Here is a 27,652-nt window from a genome sequence, read left to right on the forward strand (position 1 = left end):
TCAGGAATCTTTGTTCTTCACGTTCCACTAAAAATCATTACATTGTCATACAGTGGAGCCATACACATAGGACAAACGATCCCCCTTGTGCAAGTGGAACATTGAAACCAGTGTTCACTCCTCTATGGCACAAGATTTTCTTTTTCTGAATTGGAATTAAAAGCAAGTTGCTAATCACTTAATTTAGCCATTTAGCTCCTCAAGTCTTCATGAAACATCTGTTTTGAGGAGGCTAGTCTGAATAAATTAAATATAAAATTTTATCTCCTCCCCAACCCCAATTGACTAAGTTATCCTATTTTATAAATGTATTTAGTACTATCCATTTTGTAAAAATACGCTTTTACAAAAAGGATCCATTCCTTCCTTCCTTTTCTCCCACTCCACATTATAGAAGATTCAGACAGAGAGAAAGCTAGACAGGCCTTATGGAGCCTTGAGAAAAGAACAAGCAGCAGATTTGAGGGATTCTGAGGAGTGTGTGTGTATGTGAATAACTTGAATTCTTGTAGGTCAAGAATCACGTCTGGTTCTTCCATATATATCTAGCCTTCTTTTCCATATATTTACACAATAAAATATAACTGTGAAAATATAAGAAGCAGGAAAGTTTTGGTGTTCCTTTCTTTTCCGCCTTCCTCAGTATTCTTACATGCAGGTGGGAGATGAATTTCGAATCCTACCACAATAGGGAAGAACAAATATGACTCCATACTGGATATGTTTCTTTTTCTTTAACCTTTGCATTCTATTAGTTTTGCTATAAATTAATCACTAGAGGGACGTTGCCTAAGCCTTCAAGTATACATAATGGCCCGTCTCTTGGAACCCTGCCTCCCATGCCTCAGGGGTTAAGCTAAAAATACCCTTGCTTAGCTTCCTGGGAAACATCCTGACCTACCCTCCCTGTGAAAGGCTGCAGGAAAGAAGAAATTAACATATCCCCTCCCGTGCCTGGCCAGAACCCGGAAATATTTGCAACAACTTATCGCCTTTTTTACTTTATCTCCTCACCTCCCCCTCTTTTTTCCATAAAAGAAACTAGCATCCAAACCCAGGCAAGATGGTTCTTGAGGACGTTGGTCTTCCATCTTCTCGGTCCGCCGGCCTTGCCCCAATACTGTAACAGGGAAGAGCAAAATCTGACTGCAATGTTGGATCTGTTTCTTTTACTTTGACCTTTGCTTTTCATTGCTTTTGTTCGGTCTATAGCTATAGGCATACATAATGGCCTGCCTCGGGGAACCCTGCCCCTCTGCCTGAATGTTAAAGTGCCTTTGTTCAGCCCACAGGGAAACACTCTGACCCTGCGCACCTGTGAATGGCTGCAGAAAAGCAGAAATTAACGCCTCTCCTCCCCAAGGATGTCCTAAACCCGGAGGTATTTTGCAAGACTTAAGGCCTTTTTACTTTACTTCCTCATCCCCTCCCTCTCTCTGTACTATAAAAGAAACTAGCGTCCAGCCCCTGATAAGATTGTACTCCGGGACGCTAAATCACTATGTTATCTGATGCCTGGCTTTCCGAATAAAGTCACTATTCCGTGCCCCCAAAACTTGTCTCTCAATTTATTGACCTGTCATGCGGCAAGCAGTGCGAACTTGAACTCGGTAACATATACACAACAGTGACCTTTAATATTAACAAACATGCATTGAGCACTGACTATTCCAATCACCATGCTAAGTGCTGGGAACACACAAAGGCAAATAAGATAAACTCTGTCCCCAAAAGGTGTCAAATTGAAAAGCTCAAACAGTAAGTTTGAGTCAATCATGGAAGTAAAGATTTTTAGCTTTGAAGGCTCTGACTCAAAACGCTTGGTATTTAAGTTAATGGGACCTCTCTTGTTGGTAGTTTAGACCATACTATATAATAAAAGTGTATTCTACTAATGTAAACATTTAGCTTTTAGAGAAAGTCCTAGGACTCTGAACTCTGGAATCAGCTGATTATGAAAATATGTTCTGGCATACATATATTTTCCTCTTTATTTCATGTTCAAAAAATAATACTGGCTTGTTTCTGGAATGCCTGAGCTATTGTCACCTTGGGCTGCTGGTGCAGATAATACTCTTGTGTAGAATACTTCCTTTTTCCTTTACCTATGACCCCAGCTTTCCAAGTTTGCTCTGGAACAGGATTAAGCCCCTGACTTCTGTCTCTTGTTTACTCTTCTCAACTACCAAGACTTCCTGAAGCACACCTGACTATACAATTTGCCGTTGATAACCTCTGAACAGACCTGTGTATTCACAAAATTGTAGTTGTGTCTGCCTTTGCTTTTCTTCCAGAGACTGTCCTCCCAAGTTCAGACCTAACTGTAGGCTAACATGTTTTTGTAGGCAGCCTCCAAATTACTGACCTGGCTTTTCTTTCATATCTGGCTCAGTCCAGTATCAGTCAAGCTCTAGTTATGAATAGAGAGTCTGTGGACTCTGCTTTCAGATTATCTGTCCTAAGGAAAAGCCACTAAGTTTTTTTTTTTAGTTAATTTGATAAGATTTATTAAACAATGTTATCTATATAAAAGATTATTAAGTATCCTAAAGGCAATGCAACTAAGTTATTCTTTCAACAAATATGTGAGAGCTTACTGTGTCAAATTCCTGAATTCCAAAATGTCGTAGTGTGTTTTGCTTTTTTTGTCCCCCCACTGTAGACTGAATATTGTCCCCCCCAAACTTATATGTTGAAACCTTAACACCCACCCCCCAGTGTGGCAGTATTTGGAGTAAGGAAGTAATTAAGTTTGGATTGGTGTTCTTAAAAGAAGAGACATCTGGAAGCTCACTCCCTCTTTCTTCCACTGAGGATGTGGCAAGAATGCAGCCCTCTACAAGCCAAGAAGAGAGCTTCACCAGAAATTGAATCAGCTAGTGCCTTAATCATGGATTCCTCAGCCTCTAGAACTGCAAGAAAATAAAATTTTTCAGTTTAAGCCACGCAGTCTGTGGTATTTTGTTCTGGTAGCCCAAGCAGACTAAGACACCAGCCCCCAACCTGTGCCCTTTTTAACCACCTTTAATCAAGGACTCCTTTGCAGTTGAAGTGTTATGTCTATGTTAGCTTGTGTTCAGGACCGTGCTCAGGACCAAGCTCAAGATGGCCTTGGCCTTGGAGATGTTGGCACAGGCCTTGAGTTCAGAAATGCAATTTTTAAGTATGTCAACTCAACTTTAACAATATAGCCAAAGGGCCATAAGAATGGGAAAAAGCAGTCTGTTCCAAGCAACTAAAAAATGTTTACAAACCAGAAATCCATTAAGTTAATTGACAACAGGACATGTGGCTTATTAACACCAGCAATACTTGTTCCTCTATCTAGGACATCCCTTTATAGTTTTCATCATACCAGGGAACCAAAACATTAAGCTGAGGCTGCTGGGTGATCAAGAGTTCAGGCTTTACAATAAGACTTAGGGCTTAATACCCACAACATGTAGTCTGTAAATCTTCAATGACTGTTCTCTCTAGTAAGTAGAATATTCATATGAGTCAGATACAGGGCCTCTGTTCCCTTGATTTTACTGGATAAACACTGGTAATTTCTTAACTCTGTTTCTGTCACCATCACCTATTTTTTAAAACAGTCACTCCAAGCGCCTTCATTTCCTAATGCTAGACAGTTAAAATACAACTGAGAATTTAATTTTCACTTGAGTCAGTTACATTCACCCAGTAAGTAAATGACAGCCTTCTTGAAGGCACGGCCCATGTTATATGCATGTTTTCATTTTAAGTATCCAACAGGGAAAAGGTGCTTAACGAAAATACGTTCATCAATTAATTTGAAAGATGTCTTGAGACCTGGAAAACAGTCAAGGCTCAGTGTACTCTTCTAGGAAAGTTGTTTCTTGTCCATCCATTTTAAGTTGACTCATGATTCTCGGTTTCATCGTGTATGTACTGACAATACTTCCAAGTTGTAGGGAGTCTACCTAGTTTAAAACATGTGATTTCATGTACCCAACCATAGGTGCTATTCATCTAAATAGGTAAAATACGGAATAGTTTTAAAACTGAATATAACATCACATGGAGCAAGGGATATATTAACAATATTCAGGTTCCTGAGTAAAGAAAAAAGGAAGGTTTGGATGGGGGAGGATGGAGAGTGGTAAATTGTCCTGTCTCCAGCATGCTCAGAAGTGGGCATTCTTTCAATACAATATTGATAGTTCTGGGACTCTTGGTCTCAATGGGCGTAGACAGCATTATCAGGTTTTCAAAGCGACATAAATATTGTTAACATCTAACTCGTTTTGCTCTGATTATACACTAGGCAACCTTTCGTATGAATTTTGCCTTCCCAAATTTGAGGGCAAATAAAAACACACTGGGCCACTTAGTTTTTTTTCTTAGTATAAATTTATAAAGCTGGTATTCTGACTTTAAAGTTATTCTTGACTATCCTTCACACTCCCATTCAAGAGAGAATGGCAGAAATGCAATTTGGACTATAAAAAACAGGCTTAAGTCTTTTAGATTTTATTTTGTAGGCAGTTGCAACCTGTTGTGGGTTGGGTGGTTCTTTTACTTGCCGAAGGAAGGGAAGAAAGGTTGGAAATAGCACTATCTAAAAGGAGGTCCATTGTGGTGTTTAGGTGTGGTTGATCAGGAGCTGAAAGGGTGTATGAGGTAGTGGTAATAGAAAATCTGTCTCCCGTTATTACATAATGACACTTGCTTGGGCCAGAAAGTAGTCACCATTCTCAAAACTCTCCATGGACACTGCTGCTTCTGAGCCTCTGCCCATCAAACTGTTTCCTTTGTTTGGATCGTCTCCACCTTCACACTACCTTTTCCAACATCCCTGCATCCTAAACCCTTTTCGGTGGGGATAGTGCTTCAGAATCATCCCAGGAGCCTAAATGCCCTACCAGAGACCATGTATCTCTAGTTATCCAAACAAAAGCTCTAATAAGCCGGAGAAGTGCGTTGCCGCCAGGGGGCGACGAAGCTTAACGCTGCAGGAATCACAGAGCTGGCTGGAATAGTTCAACAGAGCCAGTAAACCACAGCTGGTCACCGGGATTCCACAATTCAGTACTTTCTAAAATTTCTCGTTTGACAACGGTGAGGCACTTTGTTTTGGAGATTGGAAGAAGGTGCAGAAATGTAGCTGAGAGCAAAAGGTTGAAGGACTACTCGCCCAACGTGGGGCTCGAACCCACGACCCTGAGATTAAGAGTCTCATGCTCTACCGACTGAGCTAGCCGGGCACCCTGAAAAACAGGTTTTCCCTCAGTGAATTAAGAGACTATAAAATTCTCCTTGGACTGACAGGGATTAATAGGACTCTAGATTTTTTTTTACTGTTTTTGTTATATAAGATGACATGAAACGCAAAGAATGTAAGCATTATCTGAAATTATTGGCATGCATTCCATTCGCTTTCACTACATCTTCCCTCTTCGCCTCATTCTCACCAACATGTCTTGATAGACCACAAAATGCTTCCGGAATCCAAGAGTCGGAATCTCTGAATGCTCTAAGGGTGAGCCCAACTCTGGCATTCCCAGAGCTCCAGGCCTGGTTGCCAATGTGGCTCCAAGCTCAGTCCCAAAGGTCAGGTCCTCGAACCAAAACACTGCACTGGGCCTTCTCTGTAACCCACTGAGACATTCCTCTCCTGTTTCTATCACCTGTCAACTCTGGCCCCTCTTGCCACGCTGTGTAAATGTGGTCCTAAAGGAATTCCCTGAGGTTTTCTCCCTCCTTTTCAGGCCGCTTGTTCTTGTTCATTTGTTGTCCTTCTCCACAATCAGGGCTTGCACACACAAAAAAGGGAGGCGGGAAGGGGTGTTGCAATTGCATTTTAATATAAAATATTTGACAACCACTGGAATATAGGATCCAGTGATTTTTGTGTATTTTGTTTACCACAGACTGCAAAAGCTCATTGATTATAATAGATGCTAAACAAATATCTGTTTAAAGAGTGTACCAACAGTACGCTCCTGGAAGAGAGAAAAAGTGCCCCTTCTCAATAATGAAGCAGAGCCCCTATTCCTGAATGATGGAGGAATACGCAACGAGGAAAGCCGAAATAACTTGTAAAAAGGTTTCCAGCACCCCAGCTCTATAGGTCAATATTTGATTTTTCCATTTGAACCCATTTTTTGATGTGATGAATGAATGATGGATGACATTGAATTGAGATATGACCATCGTCTTCCTATACTTTTTTTAATTTTAAAAATATAATGTTTATTACCTGGATTTTTAAAAATTAACTTTTATTGGAATATAGTTGCTTTACAATGTTGTTTCCTATACATTTCATATGACCACAACCGTGGAGTCGAAATTCTAGAATAACCAGAAACCTTTGCCTTTGCAAGAGTCTATTTAGAGCTGATGGAAAACTGAGTAAGAGCCAAAACTGAAAAGTACGTCTCTCTTAATTAGAAGAGTTATCTAGTTACTTATAGGAATCAAGTGCATATACAGCCTACACATTTCTACATGAAAATATAGCAGTTTAATTTAACAGCAGATGTACCAATTTCTTTTGAGTGAGTTTAATAAGAAATTCCATAGCGGGTGTAGACAGGAAAACCTGGGCTCGTCCGGGATTTGAACCCGGGACCTCTCGCACCCTAAGCGAGAATCATACCCCTAGACCAACGAGCCACCTGTCATATAGGTTTTTCTAAACAGATTAAATATTTACTTCTCCTAAATATTTCTCCGGTTTTTTTTTTTTTTTTTTTTTTTTTTTGTACTTGGATATACAATATTTTTTTTCCGCCTCTGTTTCTCTTTGTTTCTGTCTCCCTGCTACCCTCCCTTCCTAGTTTTAAAACCAGATCGACTTGGCTCAGAAGTTCCCTGGATTTCCCCGCAACCGAATCCTTCGAAGATTGGTCTGTATAAAGCCTTATTTCTCAGAGATCGCTGATCCATCCTTTGTAAGAAACAACCGCGGCGTTTATTTAAAATAAAGAAACCTGTAGTCTTCCTCAAATCTACTGAGTCAAAGTCGCTGGAGGTGAGGCCCAATAAGCTGCATTTTTGACAAGCTCCCTAACTCCTCTTGGCTTGATCTCAGTATTTTCCACGGAAAATAGTGAAAATTCACTCAACGGGATATAAAGTTCTGAGGTCGTGAATGAATAAAGAAAATTCGTTGTACAAGGAACAAGGGGATACATAATTAGTGTTCAGAAAGTCGGTTTTGGTGGAAAATGAGACTGATTCAAGAGGCGTAACATCGAGAAGTGGACGAAACAGAGGGTCCGCTGGTGTCGGTCAACGTGGACCAACTGGTTAGTGACAGACGGCAAAGTAGATTCTGGAAAAGGGCTTAGTCCTTTCTTACCTAAAAAAATCAAAGTAACAAGAAAACACTTTTCCCAATATGGGAGTCCTCCCTTCATGTGAGGGATGATCTAACCGAATAGAAATCCTCAACTGAGCAATTGGAGATCATGAACACTGCCTTTTCACACTTGCCCCGCACCTCAGTATGTTTTCAGACTATTTCGAAGGCAGTGTTTGGCCACTAAACACACTGGTGACAGTTTTTCCTTCTAATGAACTTAATAACTCCTAAGGTGTCTTGCAGCTTTTCTGCTTCTCTTGGACAAAATTTTGAGCAATCTGTCTTGCTCAGAGACGTGTGCTCTGGACTCCCTAGGATGGTTTGGACTTGTGCAAAGTGGCAAAATGTCTTTTGTGGAGGTACCGCAGGCTGTCTCGTAGGACTGTCATTGGACAGTTCGGATGGAAAGTAAAAGTATTTTGCGGTTAAATTACAGTGGTGGTCAAAAAGCGACTGTGGCCCGTACGGGGATCGAACCCGCGACCTTGGCGTTATTAGCACCACGCTCTAACCAACTGAGCTAACCGGCCACTTGCATTCACCGTTTTTTAGAAGCTTTTACAAGAAACTTTTCTCGTTCTTGATGTTCTGATAATAGGAATAGTATGGTGCATCTGAGCTGCTGGATTCGCCTACACCAAACAAGGCTTCCTCCTTTTCCCAACATTTGTCCTACTTTTCAGTACCATGGCTCAGCAACAATACCCCCTCCTCCCCTTTGAGTGTTTTCAGACCAGTTACCTCAGCTAGCCGTTCATTAATGGATCCTGGGAAAGTTTCCAAGTTGCTCCTCTTCCGCCATCTGTCCATTGGGTGTATTTTTCTGCGTTTTCAATTTCATTCATTACAGATATCCTAAAAAACCTCAAAGGTATCCTGTTTCCCTCGCAGTTCTATACGCTGTGGCTAAAAGAGTACCGAGAAAATTAGAGGAGAATACAAAGTAAGTATTGATGTTTTTAAAGGGCAATTTCTGATTATATAGGTAAAAGGACCTGGAGATGCCGGGGATCGAACCCGGGGCCTCATACATGCGAAGCATGCGCTCTACCACTGAGCTACATCCCCGTCCTACGCAAGTCCCGTTTGTAGCGCTTCCCAATTCTTTGAATCTGAATTTCCCGCCCCCCCGCCCCCACCCCGCAACTCTAAGATTTTCTGAATGCTTAAATTAAATTCTCCTTTGCTTATTCAGCAAAATCTTGATATAGTTAATGGGGCAACGTTCATGGGCATTCCGAGTGGAGAAAGCCTTCCAGTCATTGGACCCTTGTCAAGCACTTAACTTAGAGACGGAACGAAATCTGACGAGAAAAAAGAGTGGGACTCTCCTTTAAAAGCTTGTTTCCTTTTTTCTTTTTCCTTTTTTTCCCCTCTCCAAAGACAGCTGAGACCCAGCACGAAATCAAATCGCTCCCCCAGTCCCTAGACCTATATTCAGATATCCAAAGCGCGGCCGAAAGGTGATTTATTTATCCCTTAAAAGCATCAACATTGGACTGGCTTCCTTTTGAAAGTGTTTGGGCCCAAATGTAGAATATTTGACTTGTTTCTCTGGGAAACCTAGGAACTAAAGGCCACCTTCTGCAGTTTTTGACTGCACTGAATTCTATATGGTACTATAGAATATATCTCTATATGCTACTTAGAGATATAGTGCTTATACATATAGCACATATCTAAACTAGAGAGAGAGAGAGAAAGATACAATTTGGGGAGACATTATAATTAATGTAATATGGCTTTATCGCGGCCTTAAAGCCCTTCACTGTGGCTAAGTTTCTATGCCAAGCATTTTCTGAATAACCAGCTCTGAACCAGAATCACAGGCGAAATGCCTAAAATCGTTCTTCTGAATGTATGCATAAATTGACTATAGTTGATGTGGAAGGTGCTTTGTGTGTGTGTGTGTGTGTAGGTGTGAGCCCGGATAGCTCAGTTGGCAGAGCATCAGACTTTTAATCTGAGGGTCCAGGGTTCAAGTCCCTGTTTGGGCGTTGTTGATTTCTTTTCCTATTCCTACATATTCATCACAAAAGAATAGTAACAGAAAGGAGGGTAAACTCAAATCACAAGCCGATTTCCCTAAAAAAAAAAAAAAAAAAAGAGGGGACCCTGAGCATGACATAGTTATCACAACCTAGGACCTTTTCAGAAAATAGAAGGGCCTTTTAGCCGGAAGCCACAGCACAAAACATTTCATCTAGAGCTCGAGTAAAAGTTTCATTAACAATGGTAACAAATTATCAAAGGCCAAACTCTTTCTTGAAAAGCAACCAATGTGCAGAACTGCTCGCTCTTCTCTACATTGGTGTGCTCCTCTGGGAGCTCAGCTCTGGGGATGCCCAGGTAAACTGTATAGAGGAGGTGGTGCCATACTCAGGATTCATGGCCCAGGGGCAGTGCTTTCCAAACATTTTTGGCCATGACTAGTTTGTAGTTTAGTTTACACCTGGACCCATACACACATGTGTAACAGGAACAAAAGTTGCCTGAATTACCACTTACCACATGCATTGCATTCTATTTCAGATTCCATGTTATTCTCAAAAATGCTGGGTGATACCCATGCTTAAATTCATTTTATATCTCCCTCATTGAGAAACACTGGGCTGAAGGGTGATCATAAAGATGAAACATAACATATAGTACAGAACAATGGGTACTGTGCTTGTTGCCGAGTCCAAGCTCAGACCGCTAGCAGAATCACAGCCCAGTAAATTGAGAAACGGGTTGCTGGGGCAAGGAATAGCGACATTATTCAGAAAGCCAGCAGACGGAGAAGATGGTGGACTAGTGTCCCAAAGAACCATCTTCCCTGAGTTAGAATTCAGGCTTCTTTTACACTAAAAGGGGAGGGGGCAAAGTCCTGGTTCTAGGATGTGTTAATTTCTTCCTTCCTGCAGCCATTCATAGGTGGGCCTGGTCAGGAGGTTTCCTGTGAGCTAAACAAAGGTATTTTAGCTTAACGCTCATTACATGGGAGGAAGGGTTCCCAGAGATGAGCCATAATGTATAAGCTAAGCTTATAGGCAACATCCCTTTAGTGACTAACTTGTAGCAAAAGCAATAGAATACAAAGGTTAAAGTAAATTATTCTTCCCCATTACACGCTGAGTAACCTGCCTATACTGCCTTTTCCTCTAAATCCAAGTTCACTCTTCTAGAGGACCCAAAGCCTCAGGTCACCTGAGCACAGGGGCACCAACACCATCTGTGCCCTGCTAGGAACTACAAAGCAGCATAACTTGGCAGCCCTTGATTGAGACCTCGTTTGGTAACTCCCCAAAGCAGAAATTTCATCCCAATGGATCCAGCAGATAACAGACAAATAAGATTTTACTTTGCTATTAAAAATTATCAAACAAGTTATAAAACCTCTAGAAAAGAATAACAGAACGCTCCTGTCATTTGTCTTGTTGGCATGGTAGGCAGCATATGAGCCTCATAATGTGAGAGCCTCGAGGCCAATCCTCAGAGAGTGTAGCATTTTGCAGCAAGAAAATACTGCAGAAGAAGTAACCCAATGTGATCATCATTATTATTGCTGTTAGAGTCACACAAGAAATCTTTTCTTTAAGCGTTTGTCACCTTGTAACTTTGATAAGGCCACACACCTGTAGATGAAAGCTTTTTCTGTCTGTAAGGAAGACCATTTGGGCTGTGACCCCACAAGTTTTTTTTTCCTTTTGTTTTTTACAATGCTCCGAGCTTTTTGAAAAGAAAAGAAACTTCCTCTAACTTTAATTAAAATTTCCTCTTTCTCACAACATTTTAAAAATGTTTCTCACAACATTTTAAAAATAAGCGGTGAGGGGGGGGCGATCACAAAATTGAATATTTCCAGATGATTCCAAACTGGTCTCAGAGAGTGTGCCAAGCAGTAAAATCATAAATGTTGAGCTGCTACACTTCTTGAGAACATGAAGGACTTACCGATATGTCAGTATGTATACTTAGCTGAGAGTCAAAAGATTCTATTCGCAGCCTTTGGGGGAAGTTTGAGATAGAAAGAGAAGACAATCACTTGAGCTTTTACATTTTGCCGCTTGGATCTTAGTGGGCTGAGACACCAGCCTTCCTGAGCTGATTGTTATCTGTGCGCAACCTGGATGTGATTGGTTGACTGACAGACTTGCCAAGAATGTTACTCCAATTCCAGGAGTCAAGCAGCTTATATAGTAGGTAGTTACAAAATGGCACTGGATTAAATTAACAGATAAATTATATCTCCATCCTACACTATTCTCTCCATCTCTAAACCTGTCCCCATTAGCCTGGATATCTTCCAACACTTAAAATCAATGAGTTCTGGGTAGGGGATTAAGAGGTGCAAACTACTACGTATAAAATAAATAAGCTACAAGGATATATTGTACAGCACAGGGAATATAACCAATGTTTATAATAACTATAAATGGAGTATCATCTTTAAAAATTATGAATCACTATGTTGTACACCTGAAACTTATATACTATTGTAAATCAACTATACCTCAATTTAAAAACAAATGGAAAAAAAAAACTCAACTAATTCTAATAATTTGCTTTACCAGTCAAAACCTGCATCCTCCATTCAAAAAGCCTAGGTACCTTAAGGTAGTGCCTAGAAGGAAAAGCTACTAGAAGATTCCATGGGTCATTTACCCTTTTATTAGGCAGGTGACTTTAGATAAACCTTCAGATTCCCAAGCTACACTGTCAACCACACTTCTTTTCTACTGTTTATTAAAATATATATATATATATTTAAAAAAAACAGGAAAAGCACGCAAATAACTAATGTAGATGTCAACAGTTCTGTGGAGGTTCTTTGGAGCTTCTGGCCTGTTAAGGTAAACTGGCCTCACTCTTTTTCACTTGAGATCTCACATACCCTCCACCCAACTCATCTAGTCTTGGAAGACTTTGTTTAAAAACAAAACTCAGCTAGTGAAAACAACTCATTGTTAGGAGATAATTCGTCATGGATCCCTCACATTTCTGCATGTATTGCTAGTGAGGCACTGACTGTCCTTTGTTCTGGATTATCTTTTCAAGGATGCTTATATAGCAAACACCGTTGGAAGACAGAGATAATGTTTCTCTCCAGAGCAACAGGCAGGCATGCTTACTGCTCATTATTAAAGAATTGGGATCCCCAGGTTTAGGGTTTCCGTCCTGTAACACAATCCACTGACTGTACAGATGTCATGTGTTGCCCTCTGGAAATTAGAGGTGGGGAATCAGAGAAAATATGCTGATAATCTGGTTATTGCTATTCCTGGAATGATAAACTGTGCATTGTCTCTGACCCAGGAGTCTCATGAGTTGAACCAGCATCCATGAAACTGTGTGTGGCAGGCTAACTTAACAAGCTGAGCTCGCAAGTTGGGTAAATTTCAGACCTTTCACGTTTCTTTACACTCATCAGTCTCTCCCCTCTCCCCTTCTCTCTCGTATATTCCTTATCTCAGTTAATTTTACAACTGTCCACATAAATGCCAAAGCTAGGAATTAGGGTCCCTTCTCAGACTCCTTTCCCTCCCTTACCCGACTCTTTCATATCCAATCCCTAACTAAGTCTACCTTTTAAATACTTAAGAGGGAGGATGCAGGGAATTTTGTGAAAATTTTTCCATTTCGGCTCCAACCTACCACCCAAATTCAAGTTCTTGTCATCTCGTGTGAGGAGTATGGCAATTGTCTTATAACCATCTTTTTTAGCAAGGGAGGCATGTGTTCTGCCTCATCCTCCTGAAAGTCCTTTTTTTAGGCCTGAATAAAGCAGTATACTTTACAGGAGGGAAACCTCCACTTCCAATATCCCCCTTCTAATTCAACCATACAAAGGCCAACGACACAGAGGTTTTTGTAAAATGCAAATCTGATCTGGCTTTTCCCCAGGGCTAAAACTTTCAAGATCAGCAGGATAAAATGTGAAATCCTTTGCAAGAGAAAGACCTTCTGAACTGCTTTGCCTCTGGTGTATTTCTCCCCACAACCTACTTCTTTGTTCTTATGCTTCATCTTACCTCAACTTAACCTGTGGCTGCAGGGTTGTGGAAGGATATGGGCACTTTCTAGGTCTTCTTATCAAAGGTCATGCCTAGAGCTAAATCCTTTGGGCAAAGCAGCCTTTGAGTCTTTCCTTGCAAGGATGGATGGTTTAGAAACGATGGAGTCAAACTTTGGAGCTTTTCACTTCTGCTTTTTTCTACTCTTCCTTCAGATGGGACAGCTTTTTCTCTGTCTCTGGGAGCTGAGTACCATCGCTCTCTGGTGAAGGCAAGGCCCTTGGACCTGCCTTGTAGTCTTGGCACATAATTGAAGCTCTAAAAATATTTGCTGGATAAATCAAGGAATTAATCCTTAAAAACACGTCATCCTCTCTTTCTCTTCGAGTTGCCAACCCCCTACTCCCTACAACCACCAAATTCACGTTTTCCTTTCCTTTATACCTCAACTGGAGTGTGCAGACAGCACTCTTTTAGAACTCATATCTAAATGACTGAATTTATATATATATGTATGTATATTTATATATAACAAAATGTTATATATATGTAACCCATATATAACATATATTTAGTTATATATGTTATATGTTATTAACTAAAATTAATTTGGTTAATAATGCTGCATTACATCTTTGAAAGTTCTAAGAAAGTAAATCTTAAAAGTTGTCAAAAGAAAAAAAAATTTGTAACTATGTAAGGTGATGGATGTTAACTAGATTTATTGTAGTGATCATTTCACAATGTATACAAACATCGAATCATTATGTTGTACATCTGAAACTAATACAATATTATGTCAGTTATACCTCAATAAAAAATAATTTTAAAAAAACGACTGAATTAATGGGTTGAACTCTTGATTTATCTTTGTGCTCCTTCAAGATTTCATTTGATTAACTTCATCATGGTCACCTAAAAGAAATTTGAACAGATGCGAGAAAAGTTATAATAAAATTACTAATATCTACATGTTAAGAGGGGACTTTGTGCCAGGCACTGTGTTAAGCACTTTTGCAGGTTTTCTTAACTTGGGGACTGGTGAACTTGGATAGGAAAAAGAAATTACATCTTTAATATCTCTAACCTCTAACTGAAATTTAGCATGTCCTTCACGGATGAATGTTGGCCACAAATTACAGTCAGAAGATAAGTACCTGCGGCTTTGTCACTAAGAAAAGTTACATTTTCATACCCCATATTTGAGATATGAAGTATGTTACAAATATCTCATACTTAACTGTTTCGAAGTTACAGTAGTTATAAGACGGGTCTTGATGTTTCATATTTAATATATTAATGAAGAAGCACACGTGTTACTATACCGCAAATTATTTTAATTGTTTGATAACTGTTTCTGTAGTATAATTGGTTTTCTTTGTTATCCTATTTTAATGCTTTTTAAAATATAATTTGAGAAGGGCTCCATTGGCTTCGTCACGAAGCCAGAGGGCTCCCAGGCACCGAAAAGGTTAAGAAGCCCCGCGTCCGCAGCGACCGCCGGGTGCTGGCAATGCCCTTGGCCCAGACTTCACTGAAGGGGACTCGGGGTTGGAGACCGGGACCGGAAGCCCGAGCAAGTTCTGCGAAGGGTCTGAGGAGCAACCCAGGGAAAGAGCTTCATGGTCCCAGCCTCCAGCCGGGCCGGCGCGAGGCGACTCCGAGCAGCACGGACTTCGGGGCGGCCTAGAAGGGCTCGGAAGTGTGTCCCGGCGCCGTGCGGCCGCAGGGGCGGGGCGTCGGGGTGCGCATCTGGCCGCGTCTGCGGACAGTTCAAGTAGGGCGTTTGTAGGTCATTTGCATGACCCCGGGTGGAAGCCATCGCAGGGTCTGCTAGGGAATGACGCACATTTCCCAAGGCGCACAGTGACCACTGTTGAGACTAGAACGAAGAGCGGACAAGGGCAGATACGAAAAATGTTTCCCTCCCTCTTCTCTCCAACTCTTACGGGACCAATGCCTCAATTCTGATGGTCAGAAATTTGATTACTGAAAACTCTGGATCACTCAGGCTGTTTCATGTCTGACACCCAAATTCTCAGAGTATTAATAAGCCAGGAATGTTAATTTATGAATTTACAAATAGGAATGTAAATGCCAAACGGATCAGAAGAGTGGGCAAGAGAGATTTAAAGGCTAATTTATAATTTCTTAATTTCTTCTTCTCCACTTCATAAGTATTTGTCTAAAAAATTATCATCCTTGTACAGAAATAATATCCCTTCTAGCTTTATGTTGCTAGAGATACACTAAAATTCTAAATTCCATGACCACTTTTCCCCTGGAATTCATTTTCCTTGCATTACTAATCTTCTTCATTGGAAATTACAACTGTTTAGATTGTATAATATTATTACTTACATTTGACTGTTTCCTAGTGGTATCTTGGGAAATTCCTTAATCTACTCAGAAACACCAAATATATTTTTGGATGGATTACCTTTGAGGTTATACCAATGATCTTTTTAACAATGAGGAGCCTTCAAGGCCTTGGAGTTCTAGACATGGGTCTTAATCTGAATTTTACTCTCACTGTATGACCTCAGGGTAAATTATTTAATCTCTGTCTCAGTTTCACTAAATATAAAAATGGGAACAGTAATATGATTCAATTCATAGGGTCATGGAAATAAAATTATGCATGTTTTATAAATCACTGAGCAGAACAGTGTTTGGCAAACAAATAAGCACTTAATGAGAAATACCTTATTATTTTAAAAAGCCCAATATAACTTATTTGGTTACACATTTAAACTTTTTTTGATTCAAGAATACTTTATGGAACACCTACTACGCACAATATTCTCTTAACATCTTTGCAAATGTTACTACTCTTACTAGAAGCCTTTTACCCACCGCTTGCTTGACCAACTTGTTTTCATTTTGCTGCTTAGGTGTCAATTATGCCTCAGAAAGTGCTTCCTAATACCCTTTCATGCTCTGGCATCAGAGTCAGGGCCTCCTGCAGTATTATCACAACACCAAGCACACCGTGGTGACTTTCCTGAATTTGACTTTGGATTCTTGACAACAGGGAATGTTTACCTTTGATCCTGTTCTGTTGTCTGGCAAAGAGAAAGCACAGATATTTGTAATTTAGCAATTAAAATGGGGGTGGGAGGGCTTCCCTGGTGGCGCAGTGGTTGGGAGTCCGCCTGCCGATGCAGGGGACACGGCTTCGTGCCCCGGTCCGGCAAGATCCCATGTGCCGCGGAGCAGCTAGGCCCGTGAGCCATGGCCGCTGAGCCTGCGCGTCCAGAGCCTGTGCTCCGCAACGGGAGAGCCACAACAGTGAGAGGCCCGCGTACCACAAAAAAAAAAAAAAAAAAAAAAGGGGGGTTGTGTGGGAATAGTTGAGCAGAGGAAGGATGGTAATATAGCAGGACAAAGTAGAATTTCCAGCAATTCCAGCAGTTGTGACAGCCATCTAACTGGTCTTTCTCCTTCAATTCTTCCCCCCCTTACACCCTATCGCCCATGCATCAGCCATACATACACACACACACACACTGATAACTTAGATTGTGTGGTTTCTCTATTCAAAACTCTAATGGCATCCCATCATTTTCAGAGAAAAGTGAGAATGTGGAGAGTCTTCCATTTTCTGGCCCCTGGCTATCTCTGCAATCATATCAACTATCACTCTTACCCTCCCTCATGCCAATTCAGCCACTTCTGCCTCCTTGTTCTTCCTCAGTATGCCAAACACATTTTCACCTCATCTCTGCATTTGCTTTTCCCTCTGCTGGAATGTTTTCCCCTCAGAGTCACGTCTCTTATTCCTTTACTTCATTAAGAGCTTATTCTTTTACTTCCTTAAGAGCTCTGCTCAAATGTCATCTCATCAGAGAGGACTTCTCTAACCACCCTATCTAAATAGCCCCCACTTACACTTGTTTATTTAAGGCACCCTGTCACATCAATTTGTGCATCTTCTACACCCTCCCCCACTAGAGTATAAGCTTGGTGAAAGCAGAGACTTTGTTTTGTTCACTGTTGTACCTCCAGCACTTAGACAATGCCTAGAACTAGAAAAAGGAAAAGAAGGTATAATGACTGTGAAGAAACAAAACAAAACAAAAAGAGTATATCGTTATCTATGTAGAAAGCCCCAAAGAACATACAGACATAAGAATTAATGAGTTTAGCAAGGTTGTTGAATATAAAAATCAACTTTAGCTGAAAACAGAAAATGTAGCAACTAAAAACCTACCACATAAAGTAGCATCCAAAAGTGTACAGTCCCTAAGAAATATTAACAAAAGAAAACATTTATGGAGAAAATTATAAAACTTTATTGAAAGACATTTAGAAAGCCTAAACAAATGGAGAATTATACCATGTTCATGGATTGGAAGACTCAATATTATAATTAATCTATAAATTCAATACAAATCCAATAAAAATTCCACCTTTTGTTAGTTTGATTTGGAACTTGTCGATCTAATTCTAGAAGTTGTATGGAAAAGCAGTTGGCTAAGAATATAGCCAAGATACTCCAACGAAGAAAAGTTTGGTGGTGATGTTAAAGGTGGAGGTGGTATTTGTCCCGAGATATCAAGACCTTTTTCTAAAGTTGTAGTACTCAGGATTGTATAGTATTGCCACAAGGTTAGACAAATTGACCAGTGAGTCAGAATCGAAACCATCAACAGACCTCTCCCAGCTCCCCACTCCACAAAAGAAACTTGATTTATGAAAAGAGCCACTATTACGGATCAGTGGGGAAAGGATGAACTTTTCAGAAAAGTTGGGACAACCAAGTGGTTGGGACAACCACTTACCATATGGAAAAAATATTATATTGAATTACTATCTCATATTTTTGCAAAAATCAGTTCAGGGAAGACCAAAGACAAATGTGAAAAGCAAAACTATAAAACTTTTACAAGGCAGTAAAGGATATCTTTATGACTTAGAGTAGGAAATGATCCCTCCCCTCCCATGAAGCCAACTTGTATCCAGCTTTATAAGATACATTTCAAAAATAGTTACTTCCAGCAGGACATGGGTGACAATCCATAACATCTTACAACTTTCAAACTCCCCTCTCCAAAAAGTCAACAAAGTCTGTTGCTGCAATGAACAGGAAAAGTTTTCAGAAAGGGTGAATATTTCACATGAGGCATATAAGAGCTTTTCACAGGTCACCTCTGACATGGAGGAAAGGAACTAAAAACTCCAGGACTATTAATGAGATGATCCATAAACTACAAACAGGAATCCTGGCTCTTTTGAGCAACACCATCTTGATGTCATCACCAGAAATCCTGAGTATTGTCACCTGACGCAGCTGATTCTAGGGGTGCCAAGGCCGCATCATGACTCTTGGTTTCAGGAAGTCAAGGATGTGTTGATGGCATCAGGAAAGGAGAAGACATGATGTTTTGCTTCCCCACACAGTAAGGCTTCTGAGCCATAGTGGCTGTCATGTGTGAATGTCGGAGAATCTCTCCTGGGAACCAAGAATAATCTTCAAATACGAGGATAGAAAATTCTGTTTTCCCCCATTTCAATCCAGCTTCTGAAACATTCTACTAGTGGTTATTTTGCCCTTTCCACAAAAGATAACAACAAAGCGTCTTGTGTGCTAACAACATAACTTAAAAAAAAAAAATCTACGTTTTTACAAAATTTGATTTAAAAAAAATAGTATTTCAAACAGTAGAGTCACTAGAAGTACAGAGCTATCAAAAAAGTATACTTCACTTGGCATCCCCGGTGCCTTCTGCTTTCTGTGACTGGACTGTAGAGGCGTCTCGGTTTTTTGCAGGGTTGTTCCCATCTTTGTTGCCTTCTGCTTTCCCCTTTCTCCCTTTGGCCAGCTTCCCTCCCTTCTTGGCAGGGGACTTTTTTGCCCTGGGCTCTGGTTTTGGAAGGGCAGGTTTAGCAGACAACCGTGCCGATCTCCTCTGTGGCTCATCCTTCACCTTTGCTTTGTCACCTTTAGCATCTCCTTTTGCCTTTCTCTTGGGCATGGTGGCAGTAGTGCCTGGCAGATGGCTTTACCAGCCCAAGCGGGTCTTCAGTCTTCCTCACTGATCCTAGAAAGATTTCTTTAACAAGACACAAAAAGTGTAAACTGTAAAGGAAAAGACTGACAAATTTAACTACATTAAAATTCAAATTTGACTATATTAAAATTAGTAATTTTTATATAGCAAAAAGATGCATAAAAAGTAAGAAGATAAGTTACAAGCTGGGGAAAAGATATTCATAATACATATAATTGACAAAGGATTAGAGTCCAGAATATGTAAAGAATTCCTACAGATCTATGAGAAAAGGACAAAATGAAAATTTAAAAACAATGGGCAAAAGTGTTAATACGTATTTCTTAGAAAAAGCATGGATGGTGAATAAGCAAAAAAAAAACAAAAAAAAAGGGTCAACTTCATTAGTAATATGGGAATGAATACAAAAATCACAGGATATAACATTTCACATCCATCAAATTGGTGAAAACTATATTGTCTGACAATATTAAGGGCTCAGCAGATGTGGAACAATTAAAACACATACACTGCTAGGGTGTGTGTTTATATGTGTGTAAATTAGTGTGTGGCATTACTTAAAGCAATTTCACTTCTAGGTGTTTACCTGGAGGAATTCTTGGGGCTGTGCACAGGAGACCCTTACAAGAATGTTTCTAGCAACCCTGTAATTTCAAAAACCTGGAAACCATTCAGTGTCCTTCAATAGAATAGATAAATACATTCTGGTAATATCTATGCAACGAAATACTATTCAGCAGCAGAAATGAATAGATTACAGCTATATGCAAAACCATGGACGAATCTCAAGAACATAATGTTGAGCAAAAAAAAGCAAGTTACAAAATGGATCTACAGTATGGATCCATTTATAAGTTTAAAACTAAATGACTTGCTTAGGCTACAAGTAGGCAGTCAAAAAAGCAAGAGATAAATATAAAAATCAGGACAGTAGTCACGTCAGGGAGTTAAGAAAAGGATGGTTGGTGATTGGAGAGGGGATGAGAGTTCTCTTCCTTAAACTGGAGGCGGGTGGGGAACAACACAGGGGTAATACACCATTATTCTCTCTCTCTCTCTCTCTCTCTCTATATATATATATATATATTTTTTTTTTTTTTTTTTTTTTGCGGTACGCGGGCCTCTCACTGTTGTGGCCTCTCCCGTTGCGGAGCACAGGCTCCGGACGCGCAGGCCCAGCGGCCATAGCTCACGGGCCCAGCCGCTCTGCGGCATGTGGGATCCTCCCGGACCGCGGCACGAACCCGTGTCCCCTGCATCGGCAGGCAGACCCTCAACCACTGCGCCACCAGGGAAGCCCTATTCTCTATATTTTACAGAGAGTAATTTTATGTGTCTGCTCAAGAATAAAAGCCACTTTAAGAAGGTGCGTGGCCCTGAGCACAGATTCAAGGCCACACAAATAGACGTGATTTATTTCGATTTTGGGCAATTAGGACCCGGGTCCATGGCTGGCATTCAAACACTGTGGGACTTTTTTAAAGATCTGGGACAAAACTAGCCACTCACACCTTCTGCCGCACCCCTGAAAATGTTTCCTGGGGAATTCTGTAACCCTATGCCCTGCCCTACTCTACAATGTTTTATTTTAAGAAAAAAAAAAATTATCTTTTCTCTAAATTGCTCCAGAGTTTTGTTTTGTGTTTTTGCTGGACCTCACCATCTAGATAGAATGGGCAAACATGGTCCTTGAGCAATCTTAGATTTTTTTTTTTTTTTTTTTTTGAGCAAACTTAGATTTGATTTTTATGTTCTTCGGATAACAAAGGCAACCACCTGTAAATGGTGCTAAAACATCAAATGATCACTCGATAATTTGATTATATGATAATTTCATTATCTATTATCTATTTTTCTATTTTCTATCACTTTCATTATCTATTCTTCCCCCATTTTTCCACTATGACTAGAATTTCTGGAAATTTTGCAGTTTTCCTTCCTTCTCATGGAACAGAGGGAGACATGAGAGTTAGTATAAAGAAGAGGGAAGGAGCCAAAGTGGGAGTGCGCCTTGAATCAGTCATTATTTCCCTTGGTACCTTGTAACGAACTTTGGGAACAGAGATTAAAAATTGAGAGGAGAAACAGTTCTAATGTCATGTTGAACAGCAGTTCACTGAAAAGCTAATAAGAAATTAGCTGGGCCTTTCTCTTCCCTTACTGTGCTCTTGCCTTGCCTCTAAATATTCTAAATTACTGGTGGGTCCAAAAGTCCCGGTTGCCACAGAGACACCCTGCAATTCTGCTGACCCAGCCAGACCCAACCTGCTCGCTCCCGAGGACATCTTTCCCTAGACGTTACATGAATTTATGCCTAGTTTACTCTCTCCCAAATGCACCACTAAAGAAATGTTTGGACAATTCTTAAAGAACAAAAGTGTTGTGTTTTTGTTGTTGTTTTATCCAAAATCGAACACAATGAAGAAAAAAATGTGTAAAGAAAATAATTGAGAAGGATGCCAGAGATCACAAAGGTCAATTCTGGGTATGGTAATGGTGTGCCCAGAAAGGAACAGGGAGGAAAAGACAGCTGTTCTTACCATGAAGAAAACAATATTGAGAGATTTTTTACGGCATGAAAATCATTTGGTCTAATATTTGGGTGACTTGTTTTGCGCCTATTGCCCTAGTATATTATTAATAATGCTCCCTTTTACTCTCAAAAGTGTGCCAACTTGGACAATAAATAAGGTCACCCTAAATAATCTGCATATATTCTTAGAGGTCTTTTTGTTACCAGAGAATGAGAGAGGAAACCAAAGGGAGAGCTTCTGTTCTACGACACACCTCCCTAAACAGTGGACACTCCATACCATTCTCCTTCCATCTCACTCCAAAACTGTGTTTCTTAGCCCATGTCCTGTCCTGGGAATGCTCACAGTCTGTTTCCTAGGCTGTGTCTTCATGTTGGATCCCTCGCAGTCCATCCCAAGCAGGGGAACCACGATTGGCACATGTCAAAGGCCCAAACACAGCAGGTGACAATAAAGATAAATTCAAGGAAAAGAGGCCACTAGCTGGATTCTGGATCTGAGTATATGAATATGGATTAGGTCCTTGAAACTCACATTTAGGAAGCTTATCAGGAGAACAGGTGGCTGACCTTACAAATATAGGAGACAGATGCACAAATAATGAAAAAGGGCTGGTGGGATAAAAGGTTATTTCATTTTCATGAAGGCCAAGGAGGTCGGGGAGGGAGAGGCTCTCACCACACAGTGGTGTTAATTTAAAAGAAATTATTTGAGATGGAGTACAGGGAATTTTTTTAGGGCAATGAAATTATTCTGTATGCTACTGACTGTAATGGTGGATACATGACATTACGCACTGGACAAAACCCATAGGACTGTATACAAAGCATGGAACCCTAATGTAAATAATAATAATAATTAGTTAACAATAATAATTTGTTAATAATTGTTAATAATTTAATAATAATGTTAATAATAAATATTGGCTCATCTATTGTAACAAAAGTACCACACCAATGCAAGTAGTTAATAATGGAGAAACTGAGGTAGAGGGAGAAGAAATATATGAGAACTCTGTACTTTCTGCTCAATTTTTCTGTAAACCTGAAACTGTTCTAAAAAAATAAAGTCTACTAACTAAAAACAAACAAATACATTTTAAGAATTAAAAAAAGAAAAAATAATTTGTTAGGTAATAAAATATATAAGTCATAGGATTACAAATATTCCACCATGCAGGTGAATGAAAAGAAAAATTATTAACTGGCAGGTAAATCTTTTTTTTTAAAGACTTTTTACTTTAAGAATTTTATAGTTTTTAAAATTGAAATATAGTTGATGTGCAATATTATTTTAGTTTCAGGAGTGGCAGATAAATCTTTTAAGTAATATAACTTTTGGGAATACGGAGATTTATCAATGAGGCAAGAAATTATCAAGACAGATACTGAGGTTATTTTCCCAAGACATGGCAACAATTTAAAAAGTTTTAGGAATCTAACAATTCCCTTTTGTTAAAATAACACTTTCCAGGGCAAAATTATATTAACAGATAACAGAACAAGTTAGTGAAATTTTTGAATAACATGTCTTCATATTGTAAAGAACTGGACTGAAATTCTTGTGAAAGTCTCAGTTTAACTCTTCATTTAATGAACTTGCTGGTTTTAGGATGTGGAAAGGTATCCCTCTTAACAGCCTCAAGCGGGGAGAGAACATCCATTTCTTAAAGTCCTTTTCTTACCTATGAAGACTTGAATTTTTTTAATTTTAGAAAAAGACCTATATATTTAAATGTACTGACAGAAATAGCCTAAAAAAAAGACTAATAGAGAAATAAAAAGCAAATGATGTATTTCTTCTACAATAAAAATATGCAAATGATTAGTAAGATGAGGAGATGCAGGTATGCTAAAATCTTCTGCAGTTAACTTCTGGGAATTCCCCAAACTGTTTCAATAATATACAAAACACATCAATCTCTGTCCCCAGAAATGGGCTGAATTTGTGTCCGTTCCCCACCCCCCCCAATTCATAAGTTGAAGTCCTAACCCTCAGTACCTCAGACTGTGACTGTACTGGGAGATGGGGCCTTTAAAGAGGTGATTAAGGTAAAATGAAGTCTTATGGGTAGGTCTTAATCCAATATGACTAATGTCATACTGGAGATTAGGACACAGACAACGCAAAGAGAGAGAGGGCCATGTAAGGATACAGCAAGAAAACCAAACCTGCCACCTGCCACCTTGATCTTAGACTTCCAGCCTCCAGGACTGTGAGAATATAAATTTCTGTTATTTAAGATATTCAGTCTGTGACGTTTTGTTATGGCAGTCCTAGCAAACTAATACAGAAGGAAAGAGTATAAAGATCTCAATAACCTATGACGCATCTCGGGTTAGATTAATTTTGATGTTTTGCCCAGCTCTCAGAATATTTTTTCCATGTTTTTTTTTTTTCTCTTTCATCATGAGTCTCTCTCCAGTATCCAAGGACCAAATCCCACCTCATCCAATACACATTCCCACGCCATCCCCAGCAGAGGCACATTTTAGCAACGTCCTTTCGCTCCCTTGACTGTTACTGAAATGGGTTCCAAGGAGTTTGTTCTAACTTGGGTTCTAGTCTCAATCCCACCCCAAAGCCAGAAGGCCACCCTCTTCTCTCTGCCTCTTATTTATGGCAAGATAGTGCCTTGGGGTTGGAGAGAAGACTTGGAAGAAGATTACAACACCAAGCTTAGGAAGGAGAGAATAGAGGATATAGTAAAAAACAAACAAACAAACAAACAAACAAATAAAAGACCCTATTCAAGGTGCAGCACTATACAGGAGCAAGAGGTCACACAGTGTCAGCCACTCCTCAGGGCCCATTTGTTCTCCACCTTTCAAAGGAAATATCAGACAAGGTGAGTAGCCAGAGCTTCCATTTGAGGTTAAATGAGGGAGACTGGGGGAGGGAGGGAGGGAGGGATAGTGGGAGAAGGTGAGAAAGGGCAGAGTGTCTAAAACGGTAGGGCTGCTGCTTCATCTTGCCAGAACGCACCTGGTTTAAAGAGAAGGAGAGAGCCATAAGCTTCAAACAAACTGTCACCCATCTGCAACAGGTTGGCTTGGGGCACACTCAGCTTCCCAGCTAAAGTATTCCTGCCCCTTGGCATCATAGAAAGATGGAGAGGACAAATCCCCATCACCTCCTGGGCCCCTGAGACCCTTGCTCCTCGCAGGGCACCACATTAACTCACCTCTATTTCTGAGTGGTATAGAGATAATTTTATTATTTTTAAAAAAATTTTTAACATCTTTATGGAGTATAATTGCTTTACAATGGTGTGTTAGTTTCTGCTTTATAACAAAGTGAATCAGTTATACATATACATATATCTCCATATCTCCTCCCTCTTGCGTCTCCCTATAGAGGGAATTTTAAATGAAAATGTCTTAGAGAAATTTGCATTGAGCACCTGCCAAACTTATTGTCTTGCTAACAAGGGAAACTACAAGATGATAAAAGCATGGGTCTTTCAGAGAAGGTATGAAAATGGAGGAATAATAGGGCTGGGGAAGGGATGCCTATACAAATTGCCTGTTAAAAAAAAAAAAAAAAGGAAGAAAGGAAGGGAGGAAGAGAAAACAGTTTATTCTTGTCTTATGGCCATAAAAACATCACATTCCTGTCAGTCATTTGAGGGAATCTGGAGCAATGCGATCTGAGAGACTAGGCCTTGGCTAACTCTTAGCAATAGTAATAATAATAATGATAATAATACATCTAAGAAGAAGATCCTGAGAATATACCTGAGGCTGTTTGGTGTTATATCAAGAGTTCTTTCCCAGAAAAGCGTTTGATAGATCCAATCAACATGGAAGCAGGCCACGTCAGAAACAGAGGTAAGAGCCCAGACACCAGGGCACAAGTCCTGATTTTAAACAAGTGCTGCCAGTGACCCTCCTCAAGCTTCAAGGCAATACGCAAAATCCACAGTTGCCCCATTTCTTAACTTTGGGATCTCTTTTTTCTCTTTTTGACAGGAAGAGCAGAAGGCCAAAGCGGAGGAAGACTCAGCCCTTCGGTGTCCCCTCAGGAGGGGGCACCTCGTAAGCTGGGGAGGGGAGGCGAGAAAGAGCCCAGGCCAGGGCAGCCCAGCCCACCCGCCACGACCTCTTCCAGGCCACGGCCCTGCTGGCCCAAAGCTTTCAAATCCCCTCCTCGCCTCCCTTTTTTCTGCCCTAGAGTCTGTGTGGGGACTTATCCCAGAAGAGCCTGCGATCTTCACCTCCCGGCTTCCGTTTTTCCCAGAGATTCACACCCGAAGCCCAGGAGAGCCACTGCAGCTGTTGTGGAGAGTGGAAAGCAAAGTGGAAATGTCGGGGGCCCGAGGTCACCTAATCACGACGAGGGCCAGATTGCAGGAGGGTCCCACATCTATGGAGGGCGGCGGGACTACTCCCATTTTCCGGAGACGCACGCTAAGGCCCCCAAGGTACTCACGCGAGTCTCGCGGCCGTGTGAGGGGCGCGAGGCTGCCAGCTGCGGGCCTGCCGCGCAGGTGCTCTCGGCTGGGGCAGGGCCGGCGCAGACAGTGGGCCAGCGAAGAGACGCCCGGACCGGGCGCTGCCGGGAACAGGAAGGCAAGGCGAGGATGCGCTTCCGGGGCTGCGGGCGTCGGGCCGCCTTGCAGAGCCGGGGACAGCCCGTTTCTCCCCCTTGCGATGCGTGTGTCCGCCTCCGGGGCCGCGGGCTCCGGACCCACCTTGAGCAGCGTCGCTTCAGCACCACAGCCTGAGGCAAGAGAGACAAGAAAAGGAGGCGTGAAGAGTTTTTTAAATAAGTGGAGTTTTAAATGAGATCCACACAGGTAGGGGGGAAAAAAAGAAAAACGAACATTGTTTCCGCCCGGTTTCGAACCGGGGACCTTTCGCGTGTGAGGCGAACGTGATAACCACTACACTACGGAAACCCGACGAAAGCTCCTTCCCCTGCCGACAGTTCTCCCTACAGAACACGCCCCTCCCTCCCACTTCCTCACTTCCTCACTTCCTCCCGCCAGCCCCGCCCCGCCGCTTCGTCCCAGCAAATGTGCGTGGTTAATATGCGCGTGCGTCTTGTACCACTCTCCCAAACCAGAGAGGCCAATTAGATGCGCAAACCAAGCCCCTGCAGCATACAGATCTGAAGCGAAATTCTTAATAATTTATTCTGGAAATGACCGGATGGGGGAGAAAAAAAGAGACTTCAATCCCTTCACTATTACTTCTCAATCTGAACTTCTGGATCTTAATTTCTTCCTCATTGTTTACCAGGTTACCTCAAACCCATCCTTCAGCAGGAATGAACTGGTGGGGCTGGGCGTGACACGGGGACCACGCACATTTCTCAGTCTGGCTTTGGCTAGCGCCACCGCATGGCCGGACGCGGACTTTGCTCTGCAAAGGAATGAAGACCCTGGCTGTGGTCAAAAGCGGGGCCTTTTCGCTCCTGAGACTTCCAGGCAAACTTCACCTTGTAATGGATTTTCTAACTCCCTTGGGTTCCTCAGTGGTCGGCAGAGGAAAGAAGTAAAACGGTGATGCTTACTCCGAGCCAGCCAGGAGTCGAACCTGGAATCTTCTGATCCGTAGTCAGACGCGTTATCCATTGCGCCACTGGCCCTGCACCTGTGTAACAAGCAGGCGGACATGCCTTCATCAGAAACCAGGCGGCGGCAACCGGTCCACCTTGTGGGGTCTGCGCCTGGCCCTGAAAGCCCCGTGCTCCTGGCTAACTCAGACTGCAGCGCGTGAACCCCCAGGCGGCCAGTTCGCCTGCACGCGCCCTAGCGTCTGTGCTGCTTTCTCA

At 41.2% G+C, this 27,652-nt stretch overlaps 1 protein-coding gene across 1 annotated transcript; it reads right to left on the minus strand.

The window, feature by feature from the left end:
• Positions 1-17,597: 17,597 nt before the first annotated feature.
• On the minus strand, positions 17,598-26,681 carry HMGN4 (high mobility group nucleosomal binding domain 4). Its single transcript, XM_082639054.1, has 2 exons — positions 26,306-26,681; positions 17,598-19,382 (listed from the first exon to the last, which is right to left on the minus strand). The coding sequence occupies exon 2, from the start codon at positions 19,302-19,304 to the stop codon at positions 19,032-19,034; it is 273 nt and encodes a 90-aa protein (XP_082495180.1). The 5' UTR covers positions 19,305-19,382; positions 26,306-26,681; the 3' UTR covers positions 17,598-19,031.
• Positions 26,682-27,652: the final 971 nt, after the last annotated feature.

Source organism: Mesoplodon mirus, assembly GCF_964341445.2.
Source record: "Mesoplodon mirus genome assembly, chromosome: 12".
Taxonomy (NCBI): domain Eukaryota; kingdom Metazoa; phylum Chordata; class Mammalia; order Artiodactyla; family Ziphiidae; genus Mesoplodon; species Mesoplodon mirus.

Coding starts and splice junctions, on each gene's coding strand:
- HMGN4 (XM_082639054.1), bottom strand. CDS start 19,304: ATGCCCAAGAGAAAGGCAAAAGGAGATGCTAAAGGTGACAAAGCAAAG.